This window comes from Rattus rattus, chromosome 11 (assembly GCF_011064425.1).
Source record: "Rattus rattus isolate New Zealand chromosome 11, Rrattus_CSIRO_v1, whole genome shotgun sequence".
In the NCBI taxonomy this organism is placed as follows: domain Eukaryota; kingdom Metazoa; phylum Chordata; class Mammalia; order Rodentia; family Muridae; genus Rattus; species Rattus rattus.
This window is the reverse complement of record NC_046164.1, coordinates 5174221-5185038: the sequence shown is the minus strand read 5'-3', so window position 1 is coordinate 5185038 and position 10818 is coordinate 5174221. Positions and strand designations below refer to the sequence as shown.

General features: G+C 42.8%; 1 protein-coding gene across 1 annotated transcript; it reads left to right on the top strand.

The window, feature by feature from the left end:
- The first annotated feature begins 5099 nt into the window (after positions 1–5099).
- On the top strand, positions 5100–10347 carry Cxcl9 (C-X-C motif chemokine ligand 9). Its single transcript, XM_032916276.1, has 4 exons — positions 5100–5202; positions 6169–6295; positions 8303–8387; positions 9514–10347. The coding sequence occupies exons 1-4, from the start codon at positions 5142–5144 to the stop codon at positions 9616–9618; spliced, it is 378 nt and encodes a 125-aa protein (XP_032772167.1). The 5' UTR covers positions 5100–5141; the 3' UTR covers positions 9619–10347.
- Positions 10348–10818: the final 471 nt, after the last annotated feature.

The following is a 10818-nucleotide window of genomic DNA, read 5'->3' as shown; positions in this document are numbered from 1 at the left end:
CAGATGTTATCTCTCAGAACTATCTATTTACTGATTAACCAGCCCCGGGACTTTTATTAGACACAAACCAAAAAGCCAAGATAATGAGATTAGTGGAAAAGGAATTTGTTCCTTTTTCTTGGTGGTCTGAGATAAACAAAAGTATGATTGGTTGGTTGGGTTTTTTTTTTAACTTTTTTCTTAAAGGAAGAAATAACTCCCTGAGGAAAAAGGAAATTCAGAACACCAACTCACAGCGTGGGTCTTTCAAGAAATGCATTGTTTTTTTTGTTGTTGTTTTTGTTTTTGTTTTTTTTTTAGTTAAGGTCCTTGACTATTAGGAGAGACTGGTAGAAAGAGGGGACTCCAGACTCTGAGAAATTAAAATAAGCATTAAAATGAAAACGAGTTTCAGTTTGAGAGAAACCTCCCCTCTGAAAAGCAAAAGGAAGCCTCCCGTCTATTTAAATAGATCTACACAATTTCATAATAAAACAGTTGGAAAGGAGGCCAAATACCACGTGTGAAGGCCAACAAGCCCGCCGTGCCTGTCTCTGGTGATTTCATCACTGAGTTCCTCAGGGACAGTGGACTTGGAATTTTTCAAGGGGAAAAAAAAAAGAGGGATTTTTTTTTTTTAGGTGGTTGTTGTCCTAAGAGGAATTACAAATTGTCTGTTGATTTCAACAGTCTTGATAATCCTTGGCTTTCTTCCCAGGCCTGTGAGAAACTCTAGCAACATCCTGTCTTACTTAGCAAGTTTCGTTTTCTCCTAAAAAGCTTTCTATCCATAAACTCGGCCTCTGTGGGATTTTTCACTTTTTTCTTTCTCTCCAGTCTCTACCGCACTTCTGCAAGCTGGCATGAAACTTGCCAAAAATGGAAAGCAAATGTCTTACAATGCCTGACCCCAAATGGTCTATCTCTAGTCATCTTGCCTAAAGACCCAGGTTGATCCGAGAAGCCTTTTACCCTGGAAAGATATTTCCGCTGTCAGGGGAGGAAGGAGCCCTTGTAGGTAGGAAGCCTAGGCTCTGGGGTTCAGGGGTTCAGGGACTCCAGGGCTCTGGGTTTCAGCAGCTCAGGACATCCTGGGTTAAGGGGCTTAGCATCTGGAGGTTCTGGCCAACCTCAACACCAGCTCTTACCCAATGGGCCTTCTTCCTCTGGGTCATCTCAGCTGCCCTCGAGAGATATTCCTGAGCCCTGTAACCTCCACACCATGAACTGGGCTTGTAGAGGCATTGGTGCCTCCCACACTTGCCAAATCTCCTATGAAAGCCGCACACCGCTCCCTCCCGGCATGCCCAGGGTCGCTAAGTCTCCACTCTGCTACCTAGGGAAAATGGTTTCCTCAGGATAGGAGGCAGAGGGACAGTGGGGACAGAGAGGAGAGCCCCAGGGCACATATTACCTTTCCTCCCTAAAGTGCTTCTTTTCTTCAGCCGATCAGATCGGTGCAGGCAGCCGCAGCAGCTAGCTACACACGTAGAGTGAGCGTTGAGCTCCGAGTGGAGGAAAGTTCTGGAAGCAAACCGGCTGGGCATGCGCACTGTGCATAGCCCAACTAGAAGAGGTCACAGAATCAATGGCTCAAGATTTCAACCCTTGTGGCTGATGCCAGATCTGCCCAGCTGGGTTCTGGTCCCTGTTTGTCACTTGCGAACACTTATACCGAGTATTTACTGTATTTCAAGAACACTGTTCCAGGATCGGTGCTGGGTTATCACCAGGTTCAAACGTGGGTCTTTACAAACCCTCCTGTAATAGAAGGCGAGACTAGAGTATCCCAGACGATCTAACTGTATCCGATCTATGAGGATGAGCCTTGAAGTGTCGGGAGCAACTGCAGCAGAGAGGACTGACGGCTTGTGGAGCTAAGAGAAGACTCCCCAAAGCTGGGGCGCTGAAGAGGGTAAAATTACCATGCTGCAGCATAAGCATGCCCAGTGGTCACATTACAGACATGAAAGAGACACGAGCAGTGAATCAGAAAGTGAGAAGAAAGAGTGATGCAAGAGGCCGAGAACGTAAACCAGACAGCCCATGCTGAGCCTTCGCTCTAAGAAGTCTCCATCGGCTCTGACTGGCTCGATGCTGCTTGCAACAGGGCGTATGCTCTGTCGGGGCAGATGCACACGTCGACAATTTCTGACATGCACATACTGAATTTTAGGCAGTTCCACTCCCCATTCCCCTCCCTCATCCCTCACTCCTCTTGGAAATGGTCTTCTTCCCAGAAATGCCCCTCCTACTCCGAACCCTTGTTTTCTTTTTTTGGCGCATAAACATTAATAAAGGGTGGAGCCTCATGAGCCCCTCCCCTAGGTATGATGAAACGATGACGGATGCTCTGTGTGTCCTAAACAGTTGCAATGCAATGGGCCAGCCAGTCCAGAACACTATCTCAGTACTCCTCCCCAACCTCTGGCTCCTTCTAGCCCCTTCTCTGGGATAGTCCCGGAACCCGGGGACAGTGGTGACAGGTGTACTGCTGAGGGTCGGAATACTCAGTAATTCTCCGCCCTTCGGCTAGTTACAAGTCTCTGATAGACCACTACCCACTGACAGTTTACTCTTGCTATTAATCTTTTTTTTTTTTTTTTTCGGAGCTGGGGATCGAACCCAGGGCCTTGCGCTTGCTAGGCAAGAGCTCTACCGCTGAGCTAAATCTCCAACCCCTCTTGCTATTAATCTTAACAACCACTTGTGAAACTGGGATTTATTGTCTAGAGAGATCCAAGGCTGGCAGAACTGGACTAAATCTGATGACTAAACTTATCAAAAGTCACCATAAGTTTTGCTTTTCGAAATGATTTCCATAACATTTTACTTATATGTTATTAATCTAGAGAGAAACCATTAAAAAGCACGGGTTGTGTAACATAAAAGATGAATGTAATTATCCCCATATTCTAAAACATGCATTCCTTAGGGATACGGGAAGATTATTGCTCCAAGGACAGCCATCAGTCTGGGAAGGCTAAACAACAACAAAAACAACAACAACAACAACCTCTTAGACATTAGTGGAGCACAGGATGCAGATCTACAAACCCAATACTCAAAGGCTAAGGCAGGAGAATGGCCTGTTCAAAGTCAGCCTGCTATACACAGTGAGACCTTGACCTTATCTTCAAAAGAAAAAAACAAACTGTATTACAATGATTAATGCCCAACTGAGGTTCAGCCTTTCCCTATAAAGTCTATTTCTTAGCATATCTTATAATAATACGGGCTGGAGAGATGGCTCAGCGGTTAAGAGCGCTGACTGCTCTGCCAGAGGCCCTGAGTTCAATTCCCAGCAACCACATGGTGGCTCACAACCATCTGTAATGAGATCTGATGCCCTCTTCTGGTGTGTCTGAAGATAATGACAGCATACCGTGTACTTACATAAAACAAACAAATAAATCTTAAAAAAAATAATAATACATAGAATATATTTATCTATTACAATAATGTAGTATATATTTTGCATATTTCCATTTCTCTCTCTAGGGAGAAATTTACTTTTGATTTTGGTTTATTTATTTTAAACTTTAGGTAAAAGTTCCATATGATTTTCCATAGGGAAAGGGAGTATGTAAGGAAGAAGTTGGTAAAGATTGTTCAGATGTCTTTTACCTTGATTTGGGGAATATTTTTAGTTTTGATCTTACCAAGGTTAGGGTACACCTTGGGTTGTAGCATTGCCTGCTACCTGAGGACTCTCAAAAACTGCCTTCGATTCAGTCAAACTCCAGCGGGGAGGAGGGATAAAGAGGGCCGAAAGCTGCTGCCTAACAGAGAGGAGAGGAAAAGTAATTTACGTGATAGTTGTTCATTTTGTCCAGATAAACGTTTAAAAGGAAGATGCGCAAGCTGTTTCTATGAAACCCTGGTCCAGCCACCTCTAGAGGAGGTAAAGAAAGAATAGAGAGTCTTTGTGGAGACGGTCGAAGTCTGGACACGTATGCAGTCAATTACAGAACAATAACATCTCTTAGCTATTAACTTTCCCTTCTACTAATGAGTGCACTCAATGATTTTGTGAAATAAAGCCAAAGAATTCTAATAGTTTTTGCCAGTCCTGCCTTAATTAACAATTGTGTGAGGTAGAGCAAAAAAAAATAATAATAATACTTTGTTTTATTTAATAGTTTTTGCCAGTCGTATCCAGCATTTGGTCAGACCCTTGCAATATCTCCATGATGTCCTAAGGCACTATTGTCTGGCCGCGATGTATCACAGGACTATATATAGCACCAAACACATATAATGCACTTTTGTTTTTATTTGTTCCTTTTTCTCAGATCCTATTTTGAAAGGGAGGTTGTTGGCTCTGTTCCTTTGTCCTTTGTTGTTTTATATCTGTTTCTTTCATCTAGCTTGCATCCTGTCCAAGCACTATTCTCCGAGGAAGCATTTCTCTTGCTGTAATACCGACTCTTGTTTTAGTCTCAACATCTACAAGAATTTAGAACAAGAGCATTTTTTAACAGCCACTCTGCTTTTTAAACTCTTTGCTGTTGAATGTCATTTAATACACGTAGCCTCTTTAAACTCGGGAATGTTTGCTTTCTCGTTTTACAGTCACACTGTGAGTGGCACAGACGGTTTGCGAAACACTTGGAAAGGGTGGCAGGGAACAGAACAGCTGTGGCTTATGCCGCTAATCAATTACGGTGACGGCGACTTGCAGCAATAGCCACACAAAATGGATTTACCCCTAACAAATTAAGAAGCTTTGACTTGTCATGGGAAAATATTAATGTATTGTGTAGAGAGGATCACTTCCCACGAGGGAAGCACATCTCCAACCTTCGTCATAGGGCATTAATAAACTCATCGTATAATCTATTCTGCATCCAGGTAGCAAGTTGGCCTGTGCTGAAAGAGGGTGCTGGTGTGGTTTCGCAACCCTTACTCTAAACCACTCGTTTATGTGAAATGGAAGTAGAACGTGCAGAAATTCCCTGGGATCTGAGAGTAGGGTTTTCCCCAGGACAATCGAGTTTGCGGGTTAATTTAGTTCTTCTAGGTCAGCTGAGGAGACCAGCCAATCAGAGACGGGAAGGAAAAGGGATTTCCTAAATAAATATGACCACCAAGAACATGTTCTCTGAAGACATTCTCAGACTTGACTCCAGCACGGTGACTTAATAGAGCTCGGCTCTGCCATGAAGTCCGTTGCTCTGTTCCTCTTGGGCATCATCTTCCTGGATCAGTGTGGAGTTCGAGGTGAGGACTTTTACAATGAGTTAAGTTACTAAGTTCTGGGCTCTGCATCACTGCACGAGTCTTCTCAGGCCAACAGATAAAAACGAATGTCGTGCAGGCAATCAAAAGTTATATTGGGGTTGGGGATTTAGCTCAGTGGTAGAGCGCTTGCCTAGGAAGTGCAAGGCCCTGAGTTCAGTCCCCAGCTCTGAAAAAAAGAAAAAAGGAAAAAAAAAGTTATATTGCTCTGTCATCAAAGCAGTCTGATGCTGCGAGCAATTGTCCAAAGGTCATAATCGGTACCTACCAAGTCAAACATGCCTTCTTGGTGTAGGTATTGTGAGCTCACGGTGAGAGGTCAAAGCCTATTTGGACATTTTAATAATGAGGAACCACTTCTCAGATATAAAGGGGGGATTCTAGGGGCTTTATTTCTTGTTGAGTTTGTCGTTTGTCGTGCAAGATATGAAATCCACAGCACTGGCAACAGGGAGTGACCTGAGAGATCCTTCTCTTTTTTCCCTAAGATTTATTTATTTATTCTATATAAGTACACTGTAGCTGTCTTCAGACACACCAGAAGAGGGCATCGGGATCTCATTACAGATGGTTGTGAGCCACCATGTGGTTGCTGAGATTTAGAACTCGGGACCTCTAGGAAGGGCAGTCCGTGCTGGTAACCACCGAGCCATCTCTCCAGCCGGAGAGATTCTCGTCTAAGTTGCCTCCTGCCTCATTTTCCTCACCTGATGCTGGGTAGCGATAAGAATGTCTGTGGTTAACCAACCGAGAATTCGGAAGTCAGAGAGGTTGCCTCTTTGGAAATGACACCTCTCTTGAAAGGCAGTGACAATGATTTACACACACACACACACACACACACACACACACACACACACACACACACACACACAGTCACAGCAATAATGACTGAGACAAACCCATCATTCTAATGGACCCGAATAATGTGTATGATCTTTCTTCCAGGAACCCTAGTGATAAGGAATCAGCGCTGCTCCTGCATCAGCACCAGCCAAGGCACACTCCACTACAAATCCCTCAAAGACCTCAAGCAGTTTGCCCCAAGCCCTAACTGCAACAAAACTGAAATCATGTAAGTAAACGTTTCCAACACATGCATTCCACACAGGACTTCATGGGAGTCTCACCCTCAGATGAGACTTGCTCATGTGGGCAGGTGAGTCCCCCATAAGTCTGCCTACCCTCTTTCTCTCTTCTTCCTCAAAGTAAGAAATCTGGAAACAAAAAAATAAAAGATGATGTATCCTTTAAATAATTCGTTGTTTCCCGAGACCAAATCACCTCTTTAAGGCAATTTAGGGTTCTAATTCAGAAAACATATGTTTGAATATCAAAATTAACTAAATATAATTAATATGTCCCTGTTAATCATTAATTGTATCCCTATTAAATACTCCTATTAACATAATCAAAATACGTGAATGGAATTCTCAGTGAATCAATAAAAACATTTTTAAAAAATAAAAGAAAATACAACTGGGATTTTTTTTTAAACAGGCTTATAGATGTTTAAATGTTTAGGCAAGTAAGTGAAAAGAAAAAAATTATAATTCTGCTCTCCTAGCCTCTAGACAAGTGGTCCTTTAAAACACTTTCATCTCCTTCATAAGTGCGTTCCTATTGATATATAATATATACATATAGAAAAGTAAAATCAATAAAGGTAAACATTATATTATCTACTAACTCAAGTTTCTGAGTTTCGGTTTCCCTAAGCCAAGCATAGTCCACAATATTAAACAGAATATTCCAGAAACGAGTGAGTCATAAGTTTTTAATAATTTCACTCTAGTACATTGTTGTAACTGATTCAACTTGATACTATTTATGGTTGCTAATCTCTTGCTCTGTTTAATGTACACATTAGACTTTATCTTAGGTACGTAGGCATATAGGTACATAGATGCCATGTGAGAGTGTAGGAAGCTGGACGTCTTCCCTCTATAGAGGGGAGAAGTTGTCTTTTGTAATTTGATTTTTCCTTGACACAATAATAGTGGACAGTTTTTCATGACAACTCATTTTCTCTAGTAATGCTACACTTGTTAGTTGTCAGGGGATGTTAGGATTGAACCTAGGACTCTTCACAGGCTATGCGTGTACTTTCTCTCTCTACTTAACCCTAACCCTGAATCCTAATAATGACAGTTAAAGTGTTTTGAGGGGTTACAGAGAGATGACTGAGAGGTTAAGAGGGCCACAGTGGACAACTCGTAACCATCTGGAACTCCACCCCCAGGAGATCCTACCTTCTTCTGGATTATGTGGGGACCCGCATATACACAGAGACACACAGAAGTTAGAGATAAAATAAATTTTGATCCATGTTCTGTGTGTTCAAGGGCACATGCCATAGCATATAGCAACTGGGACAACTTGGCCGAGTCAGTTTTCTCTTCTGTCCTTATGTGGGTTCTGGGGTTCAGCTCAGCTCTCCAGGCTTCTGAGGCAAGTGCTTACGAGCTGCACCCACCCACTGGCTCTAATAATGACTTTTAATGGCTAAGCTGCTTTACGTCATATTGATAGGCCACAGTTTGTGTAGCCTATACACATTGCTAGAAGCAAAGGTTATGTAAAAGAAAATTCACTATTGTCACACTATTACTATTGTAGAATTGTCTTTAATTCTCCTAGTAATTTCTTTCTAGAGATTAGAATTTCTTGTTTGTTTGGTTTTGTTTTGAGACAGAGTCTTGCTAGGTAGCCAAGGCTGGCCTCAGTCTCATGGCCCTCCTATATATGCATATATGTATATATGTGTGTGTGTGTGTGTGTGTGTGTGTGTGTGTGTGTGTGTGTCATACATATGACCTTTGACACATAAATTAAGGGATTCTATACAGAATGGCTATTCTTATTATCAAGATATATAGAGAAATTAATTTTTAGAAATTGAGGTTTCTGCTGAAAGATCTGCTACAACTTTTATCTGTTAATCTTAGGAAGACATTTTGCTACAATTTAAGTGGTTCCAACTGGAAAACTCAGCAAAATGCATGCTTGTTTCACTGTTACTATTAAGAATTATTAAATTGTTACTGTGGGGAGAAGGCTTACTTGTGTCTCTTTGGCACAGTGCTACACTGAAGAACGGAGACCAAACCTGCCTAGACCCAGATTCAGCAAGGGTGAAGAAGCTGATGAAAGAATGGGAGAAAAAGGTTGGTGAGGGGAGGAACACAAATTGCTTTCTTTTAGAGATCAACTCAGAAAGTCAGCAGACTCTGGGCACACCCAGTAAGGATCCATTTTCCATCCTTTTGAATAGTATCAAGTAGTAAGTCACTAAGGATTCAAAAATAATAAGTTATAACCCCTTCCCTGTATAGCAGGTCGTTCTTGATAATATATAAAAATCAACAGACTTGGTGGAAGACATTTAGAATAGTGTATACACAAGAATCTTGAGGATTATGAAGAAAAGGGTAGTTGACTTGGCCAAGAGGCGGTGTTGTAGTGAGTTTTAAGATAGACTTCTATCAAGTGACCGCTGATCTGGATCGTTAAAGATAAGATTTTTACCAGGCAGCTAATTAAGTACAGTGTGGGCGTCGGTGGTTTCAAGTGGAGTAAGGTGTGGTCAGCGAGCCTGAAGTATGTAGCTGTGTTTTAAATGTAGAGATCAAAGGGGTTGAGATGAGAAAGAAGCCAAGGACACAGCAAGAAGAACTGTGTGGTGGCTAAGGAGCTGGGTTTGAGAAGAGCCATGGTGTATGTACTAGGAAGCTTGGGTCACCACGCCTGACTCCTGGGTCTGCCCCAGATCTGTGCTCGCTGTTAAAGCTTCAGGCTACACTCTCACCCAGCCTCGCCCACTTTCAGTGGTTCTCAACCTTCCTGATACTGAAACCCTTTGATACAGTCCCTCATGTTGAGGTGACTCCCAGCCATAAAATTATCTCGTTGCTGCTTCATAACCGTAACTCTTCCTACTGTTGTGAATCATAATGTAAACACCTGAAACGCAGGATATCTGATAGGTGCCCGAATGGGTTTCCACCCACATGTTGTTGAACCATTGACTTCTATGGAAAGTGGATGATAACAGAACTAGCCAGCCCCCAAAGGGCAGTGTTTGTCCCAGGTGGATAACGAAGGAAGAGGATGTGAAGACGGCTAGATGTCAGAAAAACAGGCAAACAGAAAATGAGCCAAGTGCCTCTGAGAGATCAGAGACGTTAGCTGGCTCTGAGGATAAGGAATGATCACACTTAGGAGGAGTCCAACCATCCCGAGGGGGAGAAATTACACCATTGGAAAGCATTGCCTCTTTCTCATTTCTTGCAGATCAGCCAAAAGAAAAAGCAAAAGAGGGGGAAAAACCATCAAAGGAACAAGAAAACCCGAAAAGCTAAAACACCCCACCGTCCGCAGTCAAAGAAGACTGCATAAGAGACCACTTTACCAACAAGCGCTCTGCATCTAAACGGCTTTTAGATCATACTGAAACGCCTTCCCTTTAACACACAACTCGTTCACTACAAAGCATTGTGCGTGAATTTGAAATTATAGCTAAAGCTAGGAAGTCAAGTGTAAAACTCAAGTAGTAAGAATTTCTAGAGGCGAAAACTGTCTTTGTTCTACGCAGCCAACAAAATTTCATCGAGCCCTTGAGCACAGCCGTGATATCAAATCTGGGCAAGTGTCCCACGCACAACAGATGCCTGGCTTCCACAGCCACACATGACAAAGCCTCTGGAGTCTTCTGAGGCTTGCATCACCAAGTTCCAGGCTTGGTGCTGCCGTCTGGCTGCTGGTGAGCTAGACTTTCAGCAGCTGCATTTGAGTCACCCTTGAGCCCCTGCACAAACTGTGTCTCAGAGAGGTCTGGGGGTTCCACCAGGGTTGGAGACCACCAGGGTTGGCTTCCAGAACCTTCCATGGAGCTTTTTGAGACCATGGAATTTCATCATTAATTCGATCCCATGTTCAAGGCTTATTCCACGTTTGCCTCTTAAATAAAACTCCCCTAGACAGTTGTGGATGTAGCTTAGTGGCAGAACACTTGGTGTTTGCACGGACCTGACCCTTGAAAGAACATTTCCTGGCTTCTCAAATTCCCTTAAATCTATCTCGCTTGCTGCTCAGCGTTTCATGAGTAAACACGTCACTGTTATCTAATTGGATTGTTTTGTTTGTTTATTGTTCTCTTCCCAATGAGATCGGTTTTAGAGAGTAGGGGATTATTCCCCCAAATCTTCTGCAGTGCCTACAAGAACTTGGTTTTGAATAATTTCCTAATTGTATGTGTTAGAGGTAGAAAGAATGTTAGACACCAGGCATTGGCCAATCCCTGGCTCCTCCAAATGGCTTCCTCTAACCCTTGGCCTCCTTGCCTGCTTGCTTGCTTGCTTGCTTGCTTGCTATTTTTTAAAGATTGAGTCTCTCATCTGGCTGTCCTAAAACTCACAAACTAGTCAAGGCTGGCCTTGAATTCACATATATCTGTAGCCTACTGCTTCCTGAATGCTGGGATTAAAGGTGCGTGCTGCTACGCTTGCCTTCCTTCCTTCCTTCCTCCCTTCCTTCCTTCCTTAGATTACTTAGCTTATTATCCTCAGGGATCTTCACTGCATGAGCCAGAGTGGGTGA